The sequence below is a fragment of the Anthonomus grandis genome, chromosome 5 (genome assembly GCF_022605725.1).
Source record: "Anthonomus grandis grandis chromosome 5, icAntGran1.3, whole genome shotgun sequence".
Taxonomy (NCBI): domain Eukaryota; kingdom Metazoa; phylum Arthropoda; class Insecta; order Coleoptera; family Curculionidae; genus Anthonomus; species Anthonomus grandis.
The window spans coordinates 31,330,565-31,353,512 of NC_065550.1; the positions used below are offsets into that span (position 1 = coordinate 31,330,565).

Genomic DNA, 22,948 nt, shown 5'->3' on the forward strand with positions numbered 1-22,948 from the left:
CTATCATTAAAAAATTAAAAACACATCCTAACCAGCTTAGTTAAAACTCTACCACTCTCCAAACTTTTGATTTTTCAGAGAAAAATGATGGAACATTTTTATAATAATAATACTTTTATTAACGGTTTCCCATGGTACTATGATAAAGGCATTCAACAAAGTGAGTTATGAAATATTCTGAAAGATAATATATAAAAAAATGCAATTTCTTTACAGTGGTATAATTTGTTCTGTGGTATTTAACTGGAGAACAATTTTGCATCACAAGTGGGTCTTTGAGGGTTAAAGTGGACATATCAATTTAACAGATTTTCCATATAATTGTAATCAATGTCTTCTATAGATATGCCAAGTTTAAAAGCAACAAATCGAAGGAATTTTGTCCTATAATTCAATGTATATGTTTTATTGCTGTGACCAAGCTGGACCACCTTTTATTCCCTCATATATGGTTGGTCAGAGAAGTTTTGAGGATAAATAATCCCACATTATCATCGCTAAATTGTGTTATCCATTCTATATTATCATTAGATCATCCTTCATTGAAATAAAAATTCCAGTTAATGTTAAAATTCTTTCACAAATAAAGAGAGACCTGTAGTGCTCTTTAAGAATCAATCCCACTTTTTGGAGGACAAAAAATGACTGGATTAATTGGTTGCTCGCAAATCCCCAAAATTGTACTCCATACCTTATTTTCATGTAGTAATATAATAGTAATATAGAGGATATTCTGTGAAAGGGTTGATATGAGGTTAAAATTATTTTTAGCTGGCACAGTTTTGAATTAGAGAGATATTTAAGAGTCACCTAAAAAAGATCAAGTGTACTTTTTACTGAAAGAAAATGCAATGAAACTCCAAGGCGTTTGGGTTCAAAATATTTCATCATAGACTGTTGGAGTGACACCATTCAACTCAGTCTGGTCATATCATTTATATACCAGAAAACCCAATTTGTGCAATGTGTATTGCAGAATAATTTCATATCTAGGTATCATTTTTGTGGCTCTACTACTTTCCAAAGTATAACTTAAGATCAGTTTTGCAAGCCATTGCCCCTCAGGTTTTCATTATTTATTTTTTTATGAAACTCATTAGCATTGTCTACACCAATCAATACTACAGATCTCTCAGCAAGCACTTCTTAAATTTCTTAAGAACTATTGGGATTGTTCAGGCAAGAATATTATGGCACCCTAACTAGATTTTCCTTTTGAGCAAGCTATTTGCTAATCTACCTTGTGATCAAATAGACATTTTGAGTCACAAGGATCTTGGTGTTTGGTTTGATGAGCACCTAAACTCTAATACACATATAACTAATCTGGTTCTCAAAAAAGTTTTAGGCTTTGTTTTGCGTAATTGCAGGGAATTTTCTGTTGAGACCTGTAAAAGGATATACATATATGTCTCTTGTTGTGTCACAGTTGGAATATGCATCAATGATATGGTTCCCTTTTTACACAAATTGTTGTACTGACCTAGAAAGGGTCCAAAATAAATTTATTCGAAACTTGGTAGGAGGATTTCCAACGATCACATTTATGATGATGCTCGGAGGTTGTTGAACCTATCAACCCTGAGGCAAAGCAGAGTTTGGTGGTCTTGTATAAATTGGTGAATTGTCAGTTAAACTGTCCTGAACTCCTTGGTGCAATATCTTTGAATATACCCCATCTAGGAATTTTAGGCATAATAGAGACACTTAAATTTATTAATTCTAATGGGCATTACCTTACCTAGTTAATTAAGAGGCAAATTAAAAGTTTAATTTCAGTGTTCAAAGTCAAAGATCTATTAGTGTCATCGGGTAATATTATTATTTCTATTATTATTTTTTCCGTATTATATATTCCTGTAACATGGTTGTTATAACATGGATTAGTGAATTGCTATTGATTAATGTTGAATCCTAATTAATAGTAAATGATTTGATATATTTTTATTTATTGTTAATTTTATTCAAATATTGGGCTAATATGGATTATTATTTATTATTGCTTTAATAGTTTATATTTCTTGTTGGAATGTAGCAACATATCATATTGACTGTATTATTTTTGTTATGGAGTGTTAAATTGGGTGTTGGCTAAAATATTATTTTCTATTTGAATTTCTTTGTTTTGTAATGGGATTGATCATTACATTTACCCCAAAACTGCTTGTAATTGTTACCACCAGAAGTCAGATCACTGCAGTAAAAAAAAAATTGTTATTGATTGTGTCAATACCCAAACTGCCTCGGAAGTGCCCATTATCCGATTATGTACCCCAATTTGCTTTTAATTATTTCATTATGCCGGTTAATTTTTGAAAGAGACCGACAATAAGAAAAATTTGGCAACGAAATCATCCACGAGTTAACGAATTATAAACACGTTCTCGGTACATGTGTATTAAAATCGCTGATGTCAAGATTCATGGTTCCACACACATAACGGATTAACCTGATAATCGCGAGATTATCGGTTTTATTGTTTAATTTACTAAATCGTCGATAGTGTCAGGGGATTAGAGTCAATTATGCGAGGAGAGTTTTAAAATCAGCGGTTGTATCGCGAACTTATTTTAAAAATGGCATGAGCGGCAATCTCGCGGAGGTCTCCCATATACATACATTAAATTGTGTGCATTTATTTACGTTTTAATTGTAATTAATTCATCCATATTGTTATGTAAACAGTGTGTTTTTCTCAAGGGGAAAATGTCATGTTTTGGTTTCGAGGGAATTATTTATTAGTTTGTTGTCGCGAAAGTAAACCAAAACCTCTTTCGGGGCTCCTGTAGTATGCACCTGTACTATGTAATATTATAAAGTAATTAGAAAAGTGCCTTGAAAGGAACCTCAAAAATTAGGTTCTTTTAATTCCTTAAAAACTTAATTAATTCCTCACCATTCCAAGATCAAGGCGAAAGATAATATTAAAAGTGAAAAGGGAGGCTTTTTACGCATTCACCACTTACAATATAAAATAGTATGTGCAGCCTTATCTAATAATAAACTCGAAATTCCAGGAGTGCTTAATTATTATCATCTCACAAATAAAATGCATGTACCGAACTTTCTTTTCGATATTCAAAAAACACTCCAAGCAAAATCGTTCAGATAAACTCAAGGGTCACCAATTAAAATTGATTGATCGGAGTAAAGTAAATTTCGACGATACGATGACTAATCAACAATAAAATAATAAAGCGTGATCATCTCGAGTTGCGAACCAAAATAACATATTCGATCACGTTTGTTGTAACTTGTGAAATGTTGCGTTAGCATGAAACTGTTAATGTCATAAATCTAATTAGGCACCCCTCTACGGTTCAGGAATATAGGAAATGACTCTTACAACTCAGAAGAAAAGGGGAATTTAATGCCTGGAACACATAAATGTCTAAATATGAATTGGAATCCATGGAATTACTTTAAATATCATTCGAATATCCTGGAACATTAAAAAAGTTAGTTTAAATACTCGAGGGCACCATAATCTAAACTGCCTGGAAGTAATGGCCTAAAAAACATTATATCTTACTTATTTAATTTCACACAACCTTTTTTTGGTCTCTCCAGTAGCCCATCAACCTCTTTGTATCAATTTAAGTGCTGCACCATCTTGGATATGGTGGTTTCTACAGGGATTGTAGATCAGCAGATTATCATGCAATTAATGAGTATTCGGATTAGTTTAATTGAGATCAAATAGTTTCCAATTTAGTTTTCCACTGAACTAAAGAAATATATTATTCAAAGGAAGAAAGTTAGATGAGAATTATAAGGAATTTTCTAGGCTTCGACACTTGTGCACTGGTCTTACTCGGGAATTACATAACCAATATGTTCATTGTTTGTAGCTATCCAGTTCAATATAAAAAACTTTAAATAGGACAAGTCCTTCAGGTGAGGAAATCACTAATAGATTTCCTGATTACTTTTCAACTGTGTATGCACAAAATTATCTTGCTGTATTTCCAACAATCATATCCATTATCACCATTAAAAGCCCAGGACCAGATGGAGTCCCTACGCTTTTCCTAAATAACTGGAGTCTTAACCTATCGAGACTGTTACATCACATTTTTAATCTATCTCTTCAAGTTTGATCACCAACGACTTGGATTTAGGCCTTGTAAATCTATAGAGCTAAACCTCCTCATTCTCACACAGACTTTACATTGGATGTTTTGCAGAGGAGTCTTCAAGTGGATATACAGTGACTTCTCCAAGGCATTTGATAGAGTCTTACACAACAAGTTGCTTCATAAATGTATGCATGAATTAGAATGGATGGAACTTTATTGTTTTGGCTCAGGTGCTACTCATCCAATAGAAGGCTTATTGTTCAAATTCGATCACTCCTTTTCAATGTCTTCATAAATTATGTTTTACTTGTTGCAATTACTTTTTATTCTATTTGTAAAGTACATAAATCTGAGTTTTAGAGGCAATTAGGTATATAAATACCTGTGTGTGCCTATAGTCCGCTATTATAATTTATAATCTACATAATATAAAATCACATAGACATGTTGAAATCATATAGAAACATAAGTATACATCTCGGTTTTTTTCTTTCTACTTGTATAAGCATCAACATCCAAGCCCACATAGATCCAATAAAAAAATAATTATTAAAATTCACCCATACTGGTTAACCCTTTACAAAACTATATGTACCTCTCCTATATTCACTGGGTAACATGTTATAATATTTTGGACCTAGATAAATAACGGAATGCTGACTCATAGACCTATTGCTCTGTGGTACTATGATATGCCTCCACACATTCACTGTGGTTAAATGTTCATGATTTATTAATACTTGGGTGTTACAGTTCTTTTTTATGAACAAACAAATTGCCATAGCATAAAGGGTTTTAAGATAACAAATTTCTGTGGAGTAGGGTTGAGGTGTAAGATAGAACCTAGGTCTCCTAAACATAATTTTAATGACAGTATTTTCAATTGCCTTAAATTAGACTTAACAATTCAAGACTAGACATGCTTTTTGAAACTAAGCTGAGGTGTTGTCAAAACATTCCAGGACTGTGAAAAAGTACAATATAATCTGGATAATCTACGAGTGGAGTTTGAAAAATGTTATGTTAATCAGTCGCTCTAAATGGAATACTATGAGCTTATAATTCAATAACAAGATTGACCAGTACAGTCTTGAAAGAGACCCTGTTATCAAAGGCCTCCACCCAGAAATTTATGGTTCCTCTGCTATGCCCTTGTGTATCCTCACCTAGAGTTCGGATCCTCATACTATGGAATTCATATTAACAGCCTCAAATTGGTTGAGCACATGTTCTTAAAATTTTGCATATAAGCTACATATTTTAGATACTTATGAAGATTGCCAAATACTCGAAATGAATATGGCCCCTATATATATATAGGTTTCTTTACCCTTCATAAAATTTTGCATAGTAGCACAGATTTAACTAGCTAACGCAATTTTTAAACGCATTGCGTTAGCTAGTTAAATCTGTGATAGTAGGGTCTCAGCTCCTGAATTACTTGAAAAATGTGATTGTTTCCCTGAGTCAATATCAGTTTTCACTGAAATTTACTACTTTAATTCATTACAGACTTTCCTGAGGCAGATATATGCACACAGCTTCTATTGATATTGTCATTGTTTTTGTGCACAATGTAATTATTTTTAAAATATTTGATTGTCAAATTTGTATATTTTGTAATTGGTGCTAGCCGTTAATCAAAGTAATAAATAAACACCAAGAAAATGGCTTGAAATGCGTGAAATAAACTGGAAAATCACACCACATATTTGGACTATCTAAGAATTAGTCATATATGGTGATACTGCATATATTGCTGCTGCAATTTAATTATATATATTCGGTATTAGAAAGGGAAAAAACAGCATTTTTCTTTGTGCCAAGTGATTTTCTATAATTAGAGAGCCCGAACGTAGACAGAGGCAATTTTCCAAGTTTCGTGTCACATAGGTGTTTAAAAATATGCTCAATTTGTTACGGTAACATTGACTATACATGTCACATTCCATAAATAAAATAATTTCGTTTTACTTTATTTACTAACGAACCCTCGTATATAAACGGGCTGATAAAACGAGTCCCGGATTGGTCGCCTAAAGAGCCTTGACGCCATTTTGGAACGCATTTTCATACAATACGAGGGAGCGTCGTAAAATGTCCCCCCAATTTGTTTGTGTTCCACTTGGCACGAATAATTGTTGCATGTACGTTACCCAAAACAAATAACACAATACCGATAATATTTGCCTAAAGGGAACGTAAACGAGCCAATGCAGCTACTAATTTTTTTCTAAAACCAGTTCAAGGTTTTACTGTGTAAAGTTTAAATGAGTGCGAACCGAGATGACGCGCGTGACGCACCAAAATGTACTATTAAGAACCGTATGTTTTTTTTTCGTCAAAGGGTTAATTCAATGTGGTTATTTTTAGGTCGTTTCGGCACCAGACATTTCGTGACCTTCATGTTGGCCTTGGGCATGGCCAACGCCTACATTATGAGGACCAACATGTCCGTAGCTATCGTCGCCATGGTGAACCATACAGCTATAGCTATAGTAGACCAGTCACCGTCCGATGACGTATCCATAGCTGAGTGCGGGGTCGAGAACAAAACCCTCGACGACGCGGTGAGTATTGACGATGAGTGAAACGTCACAAAAGTCACATTTTGACCCTGATTTTATGGTGAATGTCAATAAGACGTCTCAATAAAAAAATCGATTGTAATTTTTTTATCAGGCCATAAAATGCAATAAATTTAAGAAAGCGATAAGGTGACAAGGAATCTTACTTTATAAAGCCATTGATTTTGTTTTCTGTACCATTAAACTTGTTTTTTAATTTACTTAATCTAAATCCTCCTAAGAGAGAGAAAACATCAACAACATTATAGAAAAATAGACCATTCTGAGAAGGAAAAAACTGTATTTCTTTTGAGACTAGAGGTGACTCTTTCTAGGTAGTCAAAAGTCAACATTTATTTCTTCCAGGTCTTTTAGTACAGGCATTTGAAGTCAGTTTTTAATTTATTCCAGGGATGTCAAGTAATTTCTTGTATATTTCAGACACTTCTAATCATTTCAATTTTTATGATAAATTAGTTATTCCAATTCCTGACCCTCTTTTGAAATCAAATCATTACATTTTAAATGCTTTAAAGTAATTTAGATTTTCCGGGTTTATTGTCTTTTTTTGCTTGTGCAAGCTTACATTTTAAGTTATTAATTTCATCTTGAGCTTTGTTGAATGATGAATGCATGTAACATATGTTGAAAACTTCTTCAGAATAAAGCAATTGAGTTGAGTATGTATTTTTTGCTTTCTATATATAAACTCTTAAAATATAATTTTGTACTACATTTAGTTGCTTTAATAAATTTTTATATAAACCTCCCCAGACAATTACTCCATATCTTAGTCATGATTCAACCAAGGATCTATACACTGTTAAAAGTAGTTTTGAATTTAAAATATTTCTCAATATGTTAAAGAGAAAAAACTCATTTTCTCTTTAACGAATATTAGTTGTTAATTTTGTGATATGTTAATCCCGTTTTAAATGTTTATCAACAATGATACCCAAAAAGTTCAAAGATAGAAACTCTTTAATCTCAAATGATGGCAGCTTAACTTTATTAAAATTTAGGCGATTGACAGATGTGATGGAAAATGCTAAATAATTGGTTTCTTGAATATTCATGTGTCATTTGTATGTATTAATGGACTAATGATGAAAATCTTTTATAAATCGTGTAATCGAGTTATTTTTTAGTGAAAATATATGATGAACAGTTTCATTAAGCATATTAATTTGTAGATTTATAAAGTATTGCAAAAGTTTTCCAAATCCTTATTATTTTTAAAGTTTTTATTCTCATCTTTCAATTTAATCTGTTCTTGACCAACCCCATTACTAGTGTCTTGGTTCATAGCTTCATTTATTATTTTATACAATTTTTTATTATTATATGAGGATTCTTCAATTTTCGCTTTATAAAAATCATTTTTACATTTATTAGTTTAAGAAATGTATATTTTGTCCCTATTCTTGGACAGATAATACCCGAGGTTATCCATGGGTTAATTTTTTTATAGGTTTTATATCTATTTTAGTTTATTTGGCTATAATATCTTCCAAAATATCCTAAAAGTTCTCTGTCGTGGTTTCTACATTATTAATACTTAAAACACCCTTATTCCAATTTTGAATGCTTAATCCGCTTGAACATTTAAAAATATTCTTACAGTCTTTGAGACAATATTAAAATTGGTATTACTTATACTTAGTATCACATTTTAATTTTCCTGGCATTGTTATATTAACAGAACATTGGCTTAGACCTAATGAATGTTTTTGTATTGATGAGTATGTACCACTGTCAATTTATTATAGACAAAACTCTCTGCATGGAGGGACTGCTGTTCTAATTAGGAGACATTTTCAAAACTTTTTCTGTACTGTTGATAAGTTTGGTCATGCCTCAGTTGAACGGATTTATCAGTGTGTTTTTGTAAATTGTTTAATATGTACGTTATTTGTATATACCGCCCGCCCTCTGGGAATATCAGTGTGTTTCTTGACAGGTTAGATTTTCTTCTGTGCCAGCTCTCTATTCACTCGCGTGTTATCTTGGCTGGAGATTTTAATATTAATTATTCAGAGGTTTCCTTACCGCAAAGAATTTCTCTTGATGGAATCTTCAAATCATTTGCACTCACTATGCATGTATTTCGTCCTCTTCATCGACCACTATTGATCATTTCTGCAGTAATTTGGACGGTGTTACCTGTTCAGTGCACTCAGTGGGTATATCGGATCACGAGGGGGTGTATGTCCAATTCCCTGGTCATTTTAAAAACAAATCTGGCCGCCGCATTGGGAGAGTGTTTAGTGGGAACAATTTGAATTTATTTTCTTAATCCATTTCGTCTGTTAACTGGAATGCAATTCGGGCTGCTCCACAACCATTTTCTTCCTTTTATTATATGTGATAAATATAAATATCTGCTTTCCCTTGGTTAGACTTAAATCCAAGAGACGAAAACCATGGATCACCGCGGGATTAAAAACATCTGCCCAAAATTTGCGATGCTTAGCAAGACTTCGCAAATCTATTGACAATCAATTCATCAGGTCTTATTTTCAGGACTATCGGAAAATTTATAGGCATCTGATAAAAGTCAGAAAGGAACTGAATTACAATGAGCGCTTAGATTCGTCCGGTAACAGACAGAACGAAAGTTGGTTAATCATTATCGAATGTAGGCAGTCTTCTCGTCGGCGGTTGGTTGAATCGGACTTGGGGCCCGATGATTTCAATGACTATTTTTTTAATATTGCTGAGAAGTTACTGGAAGCAGTTCCCAGTGACGGCGATCCATTGCAGGATCTTAATCGGAATGCTATCAACCAATCATTCTTTTTCCACCCTGTAAATGCCACCGAGGTCCTTGAAACAATTCAGTGCTTGAAGAATCATAGGTCTTCGGGTTCCGATGGTATCTCGTCACTTCTGCCTGCAAGCGCTTTAGGTGCTTTGGTTTGGGCAATTAATCAGTCATTTCTTCAGGGCGAGTTCCCATCCTGTTTAAAGGAAGCTATGACTCTCCCTCTTTATAAGCTTGGACCGACCCTCTAACTTCCGTCCCATGTCAATTTTGTCTACCCTCTCCAAGGTTCTTGAGCGGCTTGCAAAAAAAGAGAATTGCCTCTTTTTTGACCAAATACAATGTGCTGTCCTCTAATCAGTATAATAATAATAAGCTTTATTTCCTAACAGGTTACATATACCCAGTTACAGGAGAATCAATTAAATATATAAATGTACAAGTACGAATGCATGAACTGTATTAGATTCATAATAAAAAAAGTAGTGAGTTTGAAAAAATAAATAATAAACAATCAACACTAAATTAGGATAAGAATCCAAAAATTAATTTAAATCAAAAGAGCAGAAAAAAAATGACTAAATAAATGTATGTTTTTTGAAGGTGGTAGACAATGGTACAGTCAAAACATCTTGTTGGAGATACTTACCAACCGAAACGTCGTGTTACATTAAATAAATAAGACAATGCAAGTTCGACAAGATGTTTTTAAATAAATGTATTCAAACTAAATAACCTAGCCTCCCCCACCTGCATATGAGGTCACTCACCATTTTGAGTCACCTCATACGCAGGTGACTCAAAATGAGTGCCAAATTGTCATGGTGAATGTCACAAGAATCAGCAATAGTGTTAAAGTTTTGACACATAAAGTGAATAGGACTCTGGTACAGAATGTTGGACCTGGCTGTGTCCAAGTTAAAAGCTGGACACTGTCTAGATCCTGGGCGTGGTATATGAAAGCAAATTCTTTGCAAAAGGGATGGGCAGTCAATTTTAAGGTTAAGTAAATTAAACAGGAATTTCACCGAATGCATTTCTCTCCTCTTCGCAAGTGACCGTTCGGTATATCTAGAGAGCAGCAGGTTATGGTCAAAACCCCTTGGAGGATAGACTCCATCATCCTTAAATACCAAACATTTAAGGAATCGCCGTTGGACTGATTCTAATAGGTGAATGTGCTGGTTGTAAATGGGAGACCAAATGAGGGAGCTGTAGTCCAGCCTGGATCTAACAAATGCATAGTAGAGAGTTTTGGCAGTGGCAGTGTTCGAAAAAAGATTGCAATTTCTAATAATAAAGCCCAGCATGCGAGTAGCTCTAGAAACAATATCTTCGATGTGAGGGATAAAAGAAAATTTTTGGTCAAAGGTGACTCCAAGATCCTTAAAACAGGTAGACCTTGCCAGAGACTCTCCATTAACTGAGTAATTAAAGACAACTGGACTTTTGAGTCGAAAGTAGCTGGGCACATTACACTTGGAAACATTAAGGTTAAGCCGGTTCAAAGTGCACCAATGGTGTACAGTATTGATGTTCTCTTGCAGTTGACCACAATATGTAGACTGTATAGAGTCAATCCTATGGAAAAGCTTTAGGTCATCAGCATATGCTAACCGAGAGCAATTGAGGGTGGAGATCAAGTCATTAGCGAAAACGTTAAAGAGAAGGGGGCCCAAGTTAGAGCCCTGAGGTGGAACTCCAGAGGTGGGTGAAAAACAAGCCGATCTAAAGCCTTCGACCACTACAAACTGAGAGCGGTCGACTAAATAGGAGTTAAGGAGCTTTATCAAGCGATCGGAGAATCCAAACTGGCGTTCAAGCTTATTTAATAGGATGAAGTGGTCAATCTGGTCAAAAGCCTTTTGAAAATCTGTGTAGATAACATCGATTTGACCTCTATCATTAAGTGCTTCGCACACAAACTGAGAGAAGAATGCTAGGTTTGTAGTACATGAGCGGCCAGAAACAAAGCCATGTTGATCGTTGGCCAGCATGGGCTTAACCTTGGGAAAAATTAATTTATAAAGAGCCAACTCGAATAACTTTGAGAAATTGCACAGAATGGATATAGGGCGGTAATTCGCCATCGCCCTTTTTAAAGATAGGGCAAACTTTGGCTTGCTTCCAGATATTGGGAAAAATCTGTTAGTGCAACAGAGCAGTCCGTAGCTAAAAAACTAGGATTTATTTATTTTTATTATTCTTGTTTTATGTTGGTTCTCGCCTTTTCTTTTCTTCTTTTTTGGTTTTTTCTTTGATTATATAAAATATGCTTCTATGTACAATCAAAATCGATTCTGTTTTTGTTGAGGGAGACCTATATGCATGATATACCATATTCAACATTAACCACACTCATAATAAACCTAATTTTACTTACCTTATTTTATCTATCATAGTAATATTTAAACTATATTTTATGAAATTACACCATCGTTTTAATTAAAATTTTCCTCACTGATGCATTTTAAAACCATCAGTATTAAAATCATTGTTAGCCATGTTTCTAACATTGGATCAGAATTTTTCTTTATACTGTGAATGTTCAAATAGGCTATATTTGATATGATTGTACCTACATTCTTTCTTTGTATTTAAAACCTTTCCTTAAGACAGTTGAAATTTTGTTTTTCCAGGCCCTCAGGGTAAATCTGAATTTTATTCCAAGCATTTGAACATCACAAGTCTGAAAAATAAACCAAACCTTGAATATTAAATGCCTCTTATTAGAATGATGATCCGAGAAAAGTTCGTTTAAGTTTTATGGGTGTAAAAGACCGTAAAACCTAAAGAAAATTTAATTTTTATTTCCAGTTAGAAGCAGATGGAGAATACATTTGGAAAACCGACGTGCAATCCTACGTACTGTCGGCCTTTTTCTACGGTTACGTGATCACCCAAATCCCCGCCGGGATTTTAGGGAAAACTTACGGGAACATTTACTTCCTGGGCATCGGGATGCTGATCAACTCGGTGTTCGGCCTGTTGGTACCGATCGCTGCCAAAATGGGACTCTGGTGGCTGCTGGTCGTGCGATTCATCCAAGGGTTAGGCGAGGTAAGTACTATTTTCTTTGTTTTTCTATTAAAACAAACAAAAAAAAAACAAGAAAACACGTCCTTTATTTGGGACAGGGTCCGATCGTACCGTGCAGCCACGCATTGCTCGCTAAATGGATTCCGCCCAACGAGAGAAGCCGAATGGGTTCGTTTACTTACGCAGGTAGATATGACAGGTTTTTGTTTTTTTTATTAGTAAGTTAGTCATATTTTTCCTGTATAAGAGAGAGAAAAAATTATGATATATGGGAGCAATTTCATTGTTTGACTTACCTGGGTGAATGAATTTTACATAAAGCATGCCTGGAAAACCTATGAGGTGCTGTCGAAAAGTAACAATCACCTGCAACGAGTACAATTATTTGAGGTGTCTCATTTATTTCAATTTCCATGTTAAATTGTATTTGTTAATCAAATCGGTTTAAAAAACAAAAACGAATGCACCAGAAAACTCTGAATCGGACTTGCATTCATATTTTTAATTTCCTTAAATTATAAGCATGGTTCTATAAAATTCCCAATATCCAAGTTTTGAAATTAAAGATAGATTTTTTTAAAAGTGGTTAAACTAAATGAAAATTTTAATGTAATAAACTAAAAGAGTCTATTAAAAGTTGCTTTTTGATTTGTCCCGGTATACTTATCCAATGTTGCTAGTTTTACACAAAAAAATTACATATTAAACTATCTATTTTGATCCACCCTCTAAAACCTGAACAGTAAACACACGAATTTCAATAATAGATTAATAACTACGACTTTATATATGCTCAATTTCCTGTTGGTTCGAAGCCCTTCTAAGTTTTAATACTTATTCCGGAGTTGCCAGTTATAGATAATAAACAGATATCTAACATAAACTCAAATATGTTAGTTATACCCAACTTAGACAAACCTTACTTGCAACACTGGAATAGCTTATGTTATCTTAAAAGGACTTTGAAGTTAATTGTTTATTCCAGGCAGTTGAGAGTCTTTAAAATTTCTTTTGGATAATCAAGGAAAAATTTGGAAATGACTTTAAGTCAATTGATTGAAAAACCTAATTTTTTTTAATTTTTTGCTACTTTGAAGTTTGAGCCAGGCAATTGAAGGTACCCAATCCACTTATGTTCACTGAATTCACTTCCTTGATATATTCTGGTCACACTGGAATGATTACGTAAACTAGTTGTTTTCATTTGTGCTGATTTGGTGTTTTATTTCGGTACTTTCATTATTCCAGGAAGTTGACGGCCTTTAAAAATTTCTTTTGGATAATCAAGGAAAGACTTGGAAATGAGTTTGGGTCAATTAATTGAAAAACAATTTTTTTTCATTTTCTGGAACTTCGAAGTCACTTCTTTTTTATTCCAGGCAGTTGAAGGTACCCAGGCCACTGGAATGATTAGGTTAACTAGTTCCAATTAATTTATCTTGATTTGGTTTTTTTCAGGACTTTAAAGTTAATTTTTCTTTATTACAGGTAGTTGAAGGTGTTTAAAAAGTCTTTTCGAGAATCAAGGAAAAACTTGGAGTTGACTTTAAGTCAATTCATTGAAAACCCATTTTTTTTTCTTTGAAGCTAATTCTCCCTTATTCATTCTTGACATATTCTGGTCACACTGGCACGAGTACGCAAACTTATTGCAACTCTTTCATCTTGATTTGGTATTTTATTCCAGGACTTTGAAGTTAATTCTTGTTTACTTCAGACAGTTAAAGATCTTTAACATTTCTTAAAGGAAAAATTTGGAAATGACTTTTAGTCAATTGATTGGAAAACCCATTTTTTTCAGAAATGTCGTAATTTTTCCGGTACTTTAAGTCAACTCTCCTTTATTCCAGGCAATTGAATTGGAGTCCTTTATTCCAGCCACTTGTATTCACTAAATTTATTGCTTTGACATATTATGACCACACGGAATTGATTATATGAACTAGCTGCAATTTATTTGTCTTGATTTGGTGTTTTATTCCAGGCCGTTGAAGGTCTTTAAATTTTTTTTTAAATACTGTAATAATGATAGGTCTTTTATTGATTCTAAATTGAAACAAAATAATCAGTGGGGCGAGGTTCAGGTCATTTTTTGACGGAGAAACAAATGATCTGTTCTTCCACCTAACCCACTAAACCTAATTTCACCTAAGTAGGTACGTTAAGTACATTACAGATATTGGAAAAATATTTCAAGTATTTACTTATAAACGTTTTACACCTATAATTATAGAGGAAAAAAAGGCAATAAAATTTGAGTGTGAAATGAAGGTTATGATAAAAATAATAAAAGATAGATATGTAGGGGCATATATACAAAAAGTTAATGAGAAGGTAATAAAGTCGATGGATTTTTGACACTAATTAAGGGCTTTAGGATATATTTTGTTCTGCACAAAAATCATTAAATATTTATCTTCTAAAAGATTGAAGGGAAGTAAGTTTAATAAAATTTTATGGCATATTTAGCCAATTGGTGGATTTTAAAGTATGGCTTATATGGGCATATTTTGTAACGTCTGGCACCATTTCTATATACATCTGTTAATATGCTCAGTAAAGAGCAATTCCTGGTCCATCAACTAGTCCCAATTTTATTGGAAAATTGTATAAGTTCAGAGTTTAATAATATTTTGTTTCGGTACAATCGCTTAAATTCCTCCCTTATTCCCAGTGTTTTATTTCAACATTTTGAAATTAATTCATTATTCCAGGCAGTTGAGAATACCCAGTCCACTAGAATGATTATGTAACTGTTGCAATTCTTTCTTTTTCAATGTCTTGATTTGGTATTTTTTTTACAGGCCTTTGAAGTTAATTCTTCTTTATTTCAGAGAGTTAAACGTGTTTAAGATATCTTTTGAAGAATCAAGGAAAAACATGTAGTTGACTAAGTCAATTGATTAAAAAACCATTTTTTTCTTTGAAGTTAATTATCCCTTGGTCCAGGCAATTGGAGGTACCCAGGTCACTTGTGTTCACTGAATTTATTCTCTTGACATATTCCGGTCACACTGGAATGATTACGTAAACTAGTTGCAATTCATTTGTCTTGATTTGGTGTTTTATTCCAGGACTTTAAAATTACTTTTTTTAATACATTAATCATAATAATAATGAAGGTCTTTTATTGATTATAAATATAAAAAAATATACAAAATAATCTTCCACTTAACTCACTAAACTTAATTTAACCTAAAGACGTTAAGTACATTAATAGTATTTAGTACATTTCAAGTATTTACTTATAAACCTTTAACACCTGTAATTATTACTTATGGAGAAAAAAAAGTAACAAAATTTCAATGTGAAATGAAGGTTGTGATAAAGAATAATAAAATATAGGTACATACAAAAAGTTAATAAGAATATGATAAAAACGAAGGACTTTTGAAACTAATTAATGACTGTAGGGTATGTTTTGTTCCATATACAGCCAATTGGTGGACTTTAAAGTATGACTTATATAGGCGTATTTACTTACTCCATGTATAAATCTTAAACAGGAATTTTGTAATGTCTGGATTCTACGCATGTCTGAATTTTTTAAACAAGGACTAGATTAGTACTTTAAGTCATTTCTTCAATAATTTTCTATGTTGGTATATTAACTTAAAGTTAAAACACCATTTCTGTATTTATACATCTGTTAATATGCTCAGTAAACGGCAATTCCTGGTCCATCAACTAGTCCCAATTTTATTGGAAAATTGTAGTAAGTTAGAGTTTAATAATATTTTGTTTCGGTACAATCGCTTAAATTCCTCCCTTATTCCCCAGTGTTTTATTTCAACATTTTGAAATTAATTCATTATTCCAGGCAGTTGAGAGTACCCAGTCCACTCGAATGATTATGTAAACTAGTTGCAATTCTTCGTTTTTCAATGTCTTGATTTGGTATTTTTTTACAGGCCTTTGAAGTTCATTCTTCTTTATTTCAGAGAGTCAAACGTGTTTAAAATATCTTTTGAAGAATCAAGGAAAAACATGTAGTTGACTAAGTCAATTGATTAAAAAACCATTTTTTTCTTTGGAGTTAATTGTCCCTTATTCCAGGCAATTGGAGGTACCCAGGTCACTTGTGTTCACTAAATTTATTCCGGCCACACTGGAATGATTACGTAAACTAGTTGCAATTCATTTGTCTTGATTTGGTGTTTTATTCCAGGACTTTTTTTAATACATTAATCATAATAATAATAAATTTCTTTTATTGATTATAAATATAAAAAAATATACAATATAATCTTCCACCTAACTCACTAAACTTAATTTAACCTAAAGACGTTAAGTACATTTCAAGTATTTACTTATAAACCTTTAACACCTGTAATTATTACTTATGGAGAAAAAAAGCAACAAAATTTGAATGTGAAACGAAGGTTGTGATAAAAAATAATAAAATATAGGTACATACAAAAAGTTAATAAGAATATGATAAAGATGAAAAACGTTTGAAGCTAATAAATGACTGTAAGGTTTAAATTGCATGTCTGAATTTTTTAAACAAGGACTATAGATTGTATTGCAATAGTTTAACTGTGATAGAACGTAACTTTCACAAAGTAGTACTTTAAGTCTTTTCCTCAGTAATTTTCTGTTGGTAAATTAACTTAAAGTTTTGGTACAATCGCTCAAATTCCTCCCTTATTCCCCGGTGTTTTATTTCAACATTTTGAAATTAATTCATTATTCCAGGCAGTTGAGAGTACCCAGTCCACTGGAATGATTATGTAAACTAGTTGCAATTCTTTGTTCTTCAATTTCTTGATTTGGTGTTTTTTTACAGGCCTTTAAAGTTAATTCTTTTTTATTTCAGAGAGTTAAACGTGTTTAAAATGTCTTTTTGGATAATCGGGGGAAAACTTGGAATTCGCTTTAAGTCAATTGACTGGAAAACCATTTTTTTTAAGTTAAATTCTCCTTTCTTACAGGCAATTGAAAGGACCCAGGCTACTTGTTTTCCCTAAATTCATTGCCTTGACATATTCTAGCAACACTGGAATGATTCTGTAAACTTTGTTGTATTGATAAATCTATGAGGGCTAATAATAAAATAAACTACTCAACTTCTTCGCGTCCAATGACTCTCTCCGGTTAAAACTGATTTAACATAACAAAGTCACTGCATGTGCTAAACTTACGAGCCTTAACTAAATAAAATAATGCCTCAAACAATTTAAATTAGACCAATTTATCGACGCCTATAATCATATGACGGAACGATATTTTTGGCAGCGGGCATTTTTTGGCAATTCAATCGGTAATTTACTGAATAATTCCCAATGGAGTAACATTCAAAAAAAATCATATAAACTGCGCTGTTAATATAAGACATTTTTATCTGGCATGTTAAAGGTCAAGCCTAATGATAGCGTTACGTTGACGTCATTCAATAAAATATTATAAACTATTTAGTAGGAACTAGCCTGTCTTTAACCCGATTATTAGGACTTCATGTGATCAATCAAAGCGGCCCCGGCATAACCCCTTATTATTAGCATAAAGGTGACAATGTCAATTATATTGTCACAATCTTATTTACTTAATAACTATATTTGCATGACCAGAGTGGTAATTAATGTGAAAAAAAATCAAATGGTTACAAAATAGAATTTAGACACTCGGCAGGTGTATCATTTGCAGAGAAACAATTAATTAACTAATTAATAACGAATATTCAGTTCCAATGCACAAATTTTACACAAAGCACCGGATCTATGTGATCATTATACCACCTAATTACTTCAGGAAACCCATTTTTAATTACAATTAAATGTCGACTATAATAGTTTGGCCTCCAAACGAGCGGCAATTTAGAGGTTTTTTTTTTTATCATAACGCGGTTCATTAATGTTGAAGATTATTTTGTACTATTTTAAGTAACATCATCTCCAGAGGTTATTTGCTTTCTAATGTAACGGAAATATTCCACTTTAGAACAGGCCTACAAACAAAACAAACGCACTTACGAAACCTCTTGTGGAAAATTTCAGTTTGTTTTTACATTTTTTGCATATTTTACATTTTTTATTGTTTTTCTTTAGGTGCCCAACTGGGAACGGTAATTTCCCTACCGTTGAGCGGCCTCTTATCGGTCTCGGATTGGAAATGGCCCGGGATTTTCTACGTTTTTGGGGCAGTGGGAACCGTTTGGTGTATCGCGTTCCTACTGCTGATCAAAGAAGATCCAGAATCGAACAAGAAAATGGATGCGACAGAACGGGAGTACATCCAGAAAAGTTTGGGATCCATTGCCGGAAATACTGTAAGATTTTCCGTCATTTTTGTTCAATTTCCCCGGGTTAATTTGCGGATCATTTTTCCAGAAATCCCCTCCGGTTCCCTGGATGGAAATCGTTAAGTCTTTGCCTTTCTGGGCCATTTTATTGGCCCACATGGGTTACAATTACGGATACGAAACTTTGATGACCGAATTGCCCACTTACATGAAACAGGTGCTACACTTCAGTATTAAGGATGTAAGTATAGAAAAATCTTGTCATTTTACACCAATCAGTCGTTTATTTATTTAATTGAAATAATAATGCGTGTTTATTGCATCAGATAAAGTACTTGTATATCTTTTATTAAAACTACTTATAATAATCTTGCTTCATATCTTTTTATTATGATATAAGGAATAATTATTTTAAGGCCTCTTATAAACGTTTATCGTGTTTTTCCGTTTTCCTTCTTATCTCAGTTCTTGAGTTTTCAAGGTTTATGAGATCGTCTATAACTGATGATATCTTGAGGCACGAATAAGTACTTGAGAATAAATGGAGTGCGTGAAATTAAGTATGCATTTTTATTAGTTTGTTTAGTTTGGAAGATAATGGCTGTTAAATTAGCCAGAGTTTCTCAAACTGTATCCATTTAAATGTCAAAATTCTGATGACACATTTACATGTTCCAAAGTTTTATTAACGTACTTTACTCATTATTAGCCGAGGGCTGTTGGTGGTTCCTATTTTTGGGTCAACTGGCCAAAATCTTCAACTAAATCTTGTTCAGTTTTCTTAAATTTTACAACAGTTTGAATCAAGTAGTTCGTTCTTCATTATATTTCAAATTTTCATTAAACTTTAAACTTTAACTCAATTTCTCTTGGCTCACAGTGTAGAAACAGTTAGTTAAAGTATTTCTATTCAAATGCATGCAAAAGAATGTTTTGAGGCCTTATAAAAAGGTGCGCGTCCAACATAATGAGCCAGTTCGTTGAAACCCATTATCAGATGAAGTAAATTCGCTAAACCGCATCGCTCACGCATCTAGTACCACCCGATATAATCCCGTGTTTATGGGATAAACCGCATTTCGTGCTGAGAAAAAGCTGGCCAGCCAACGCGAGTGAAAAACTGTAACCGAGAGAAAACCAGGTAAGGTCTCACAACCATTAATTGTCAAGAAAAAAACAATAAATACAGTCCACTTTTCTCAACAGTGAGCTTTCGATACAGTACTTTCTTAATAAAAATAAAAATCAAATCGACATTTTGGTCACTTCGACCCGATTACCATTTTTTTATTATTATATCTTTCTTAAATCGCAGTTATTTGTTGATCACAAATAATTTAAATAAAGTTTTGTAGCCTTCATTGTTACAGGTCGTTTTACGCTCAGGTTTTGCTGGAATTTGAACATAAATAGTTAAAAAACATAAACACCGCAAATATTTTTTACCTGTTGAACATTTCTTGGTGCTTGGTGCATGGTCGTATTTTGTGTTAGATTTACAGGGTGACTCAAACATAAATTAATACTTCGAATTCATTATCGTCACTTTATTAAAGAGTAACGAGTGGTCATTTCTCTATTTATTCCTTTTACTTTAGTTTCTAAAGATTTTTTGTGCATTTGGTATTTTTTTTATATACAGTCTAAACTATTTAAAATGTCTGATATATTAAAAAAAGCCAAACTTCTTAGACAGAGTGAAGCGAACCGACTCTCGGACTTGCTTGATATCTCTAAAAGTGCAAAAAATGATAACCCTGATCATACAGTTTTTAAGCTGCATTATGGGTCTTTAGAGTCCATTAAATTAGAATTTTTTAAACAGCACAATATTGTGATTGGTTGCATCTTAGATGATGAGGAATTTATTATACAGGATCGCCTTAGAAGTTCATTTGAACGAGATTTTCGGTGCATTAAATCAACATATTTGGACTTATTCGGTGAGCAACTTGGCTCTGAACCTTCCTCCTCGTCTTCAGTTTCTCGTAATCAATCGCATGTAACTTTACCAAAAATTGAAATTCCCATCTTTTTCAAGAACGTCACACAATTTGCAACTTTTAAAGATATATTTGATGCGCTGATACATGACAATGCCAGTTTGAGCAATATAGAGAAATTTAATTATCTTTTGAGTTTTTTGCGTGGCCAACTGTTAATATTAATTCAAAAGATACCCATGACCGACCTTAATTATTCAACCGCTTATGAAACACTGGTAAAACGTTACCAAAACGCTCGTTTAGTTGCAGCTCTGCATTGGGCAGCTATCGAAAATGCTCCAAAGCTTACCACAGAAAATTCCAGTGATTTACGGCAGCTTTTGGATACATTTTCGGATAATCTTTCTGCCTTACGTAATCTTCATTTCTCTGCAGAATCTTGGGATTTCATTCTAGTTCAGATGTTACTTAAACGCATTCATGTTTCTGTGGCTACTAAATTTGAACTTCAGTACGATCTAAGTGTTACCCCTTCCTTTGCTCAATTCACTACTATAATGCATAAGCACTGTGCGGCTCTTGATAATGTTTGTTCCACACAAATTTATGGAAAGGAGAAAAAACTTGCGAAGAGAGAGGAGCATTTCCCAATTGAAAAAGTTTCCCTTTTTAGCCATGATCAATCCAAATCCAATGTAGTCTTATCAAATCATAATATTTATCGATGTCCCAATGTCCCCTCTTTAAAAATGTGCATAAATTGCTTAAGCATAAATACTCATTCTGTTAAGGACTCTAAATCTACTCACACTTGTCATAAATGTAAACAGAAGCATCACACTTTGTTGCATTTCGAAAGAAACACTGGCTCTGGTAACAACAATCTCCACTCCCCACTCTACTCCTTCTCCTATAGATAATGATGCACGGTCATACTTGCCCGCTGATTACTTTCAAATTCTTCGCTTTTAGTCGCAAGTAGTATTAATGATAATGCTTCAATTAATGTTTTACTATCCACAGCTCTGGTGGATACGTTAGACGGATCTGGAAACTTTCAAAAAGTTCGAATATTATTGGATTCGGGTTCTCAACTTCATTTTATTTCGCAAGATTGTCAAATTGTTCAGGGTGTGGGAGAAACCCATGTACCCAATTGTTCAAAAAGTATTGTCACAAAAATTCGCCCTTGTAACAAACTTACCCCTATTATTGATTTGAAAGCAGCAGTTCTTCCAAAAATTTGTGGTAGTTTACCTAAATCCCCTTTGCCTAAAGGAACATGGCCTCACTTGCGCAATGCTGTTCTGGCTGACCCTACTTATAACATCCCCGGTCCTATTGACATGCTAATAGGTGCTTCTTTGTTGCCTTATATTTTGGAGGAGGGTCGGCTGAGCCTGTCGCTATTAACACCATCTTCGGCTTTATTTTGATGGGTAAAGTGTCGTCAGGGTTTTTGCCTCATGCTTCACAGTCTCTCGTTTGCTTTAATACGTTTATTAATGATATAATGCAAAAGTTTTGGGAAGTTGAGAAGGTACCTCACGTCAACACTTTATCTCCAGAGGATCGAAAATGCGAGGAAATCTTTGCTAATTCTACCTATCGCAACGAAAATGGGAGATTCGTAGTTTCCTTGCCATTTCAAAGCCAGGACCTTGAGTTTACTAGCAGTAGAGAATTAGCTGTGCGAAACTTTTTATTGTTAGAGCGCAGACTCGAAAGGAATCCGAAGCTCTACTGTGATTACTCTGCTTTTATGCAGGAATACCTTACTCAAAATCAAATCTGGAATCTAAAAAATCAAATATGCTTTTTTAATTTTTTACTTTGAGGTATAAATAAAGCAAAAAATATGACAATAACGTTAAGAATAAAATGTCATGGAGACAGTAAAAATGAAAGAAAAGTCACTGAAAAAAAAAAGTTTTAGTACAAAGTAGCAATATCGTCGTCAATATCACGAAGTGGCGTTAACTAATTTTTTGTCATTTTTCAGGAGACGCTTTTAAAGTTTTTCACGATCTTTGCTTCAATGCTAACGCAAATTCATTACAGCCACGGTGTTTCGTTTTGGATAGTAGTAGCATGACAAATATACTTTATTTTATTAATCAATTTATATGAAAACATAAAAAGCGACAAAATAAGTAAACATTGTCCTTAAAGAAACTAAACCAAAATGTTTAATAAAGATATTATTATAAAAATAAATGAGAAAAAGTAATTTTTAGATCTAAATATAAACATAACATAAAAAAAAACATTATAAACTCAGGTTAATAAAAATCTAATTTAAATACATTGAT

At 33.2% G+C, this 22,948-nt stretch overlaps 1 protein-coding gene and 1 long non-coding RNA gene across 3 annotated transcripts in view; one reads left to right on the forward strand and one right to left on the reverse strand.

The window, feature by feature from the left end:
- Positions 1 to 22,948, forward strand: part of LOC126735836 (putative inorganic phosphate cotransporter) — a 42,439-nt gene that overhangs the window by 11,577 nt on the left and 7,914 nt on the right. The window contains exons 1-6 of one of the 2 annotated variants that reach the window (XM_050439915.1): positions 6,266 to 6,389; positions 6,453 to 6,649; positions 12,228 to 12,470; positions 12,548 to 12,635; positions 18,497 to 18,717; positions 18,779 to 18,931. In XM_050439915.1, the coding sequence (XP_050295872.1) occupies positions 6,350 to 6,389; positions 6,453 to 6,649; positions 12,228 to 12,470; positions 12,548 to 12,635; positions 18,497 to 18,717; positions 18,779 to 18,931 (942 nt within the window). In that variant the 5' untranslated portion in view covers positions 6,266 to 6,349. Of the gene's footprint in view, positions 1 to 6,265; positions 6,390 to 6,452; positions 6,650 to 12,227; positions 12,471 to 12,547; positions 12,636 to 18,496; positions 18,718 to 18,778; positions 18,932 to 22,948 lie in introns of those variants that run through there. The other variant, XM_050439914.1, reaches the window with a different exon arrangement.
- The window catches only part of LOC126735840 (uncharacterized), a 37,781-nt gene continuing 27,033 nt past the window's right edge, over positions 12,201 to 22,948 (reverse strand). The window contains exons 2-3 of the long non-coding RNA XR_007660517.1: positions 12,746 to 12,815; positions 12,201 to 12,687 (exon numbers count right to left, since the gene is read on the reverse strand). This is a non-coding gene — a long non-coding RNA (uncharacterized LOC126735840). The remainder of the gene's footprint in view (positions 12,688 to 12,745; positions 12,816 to 22,948) is intronic.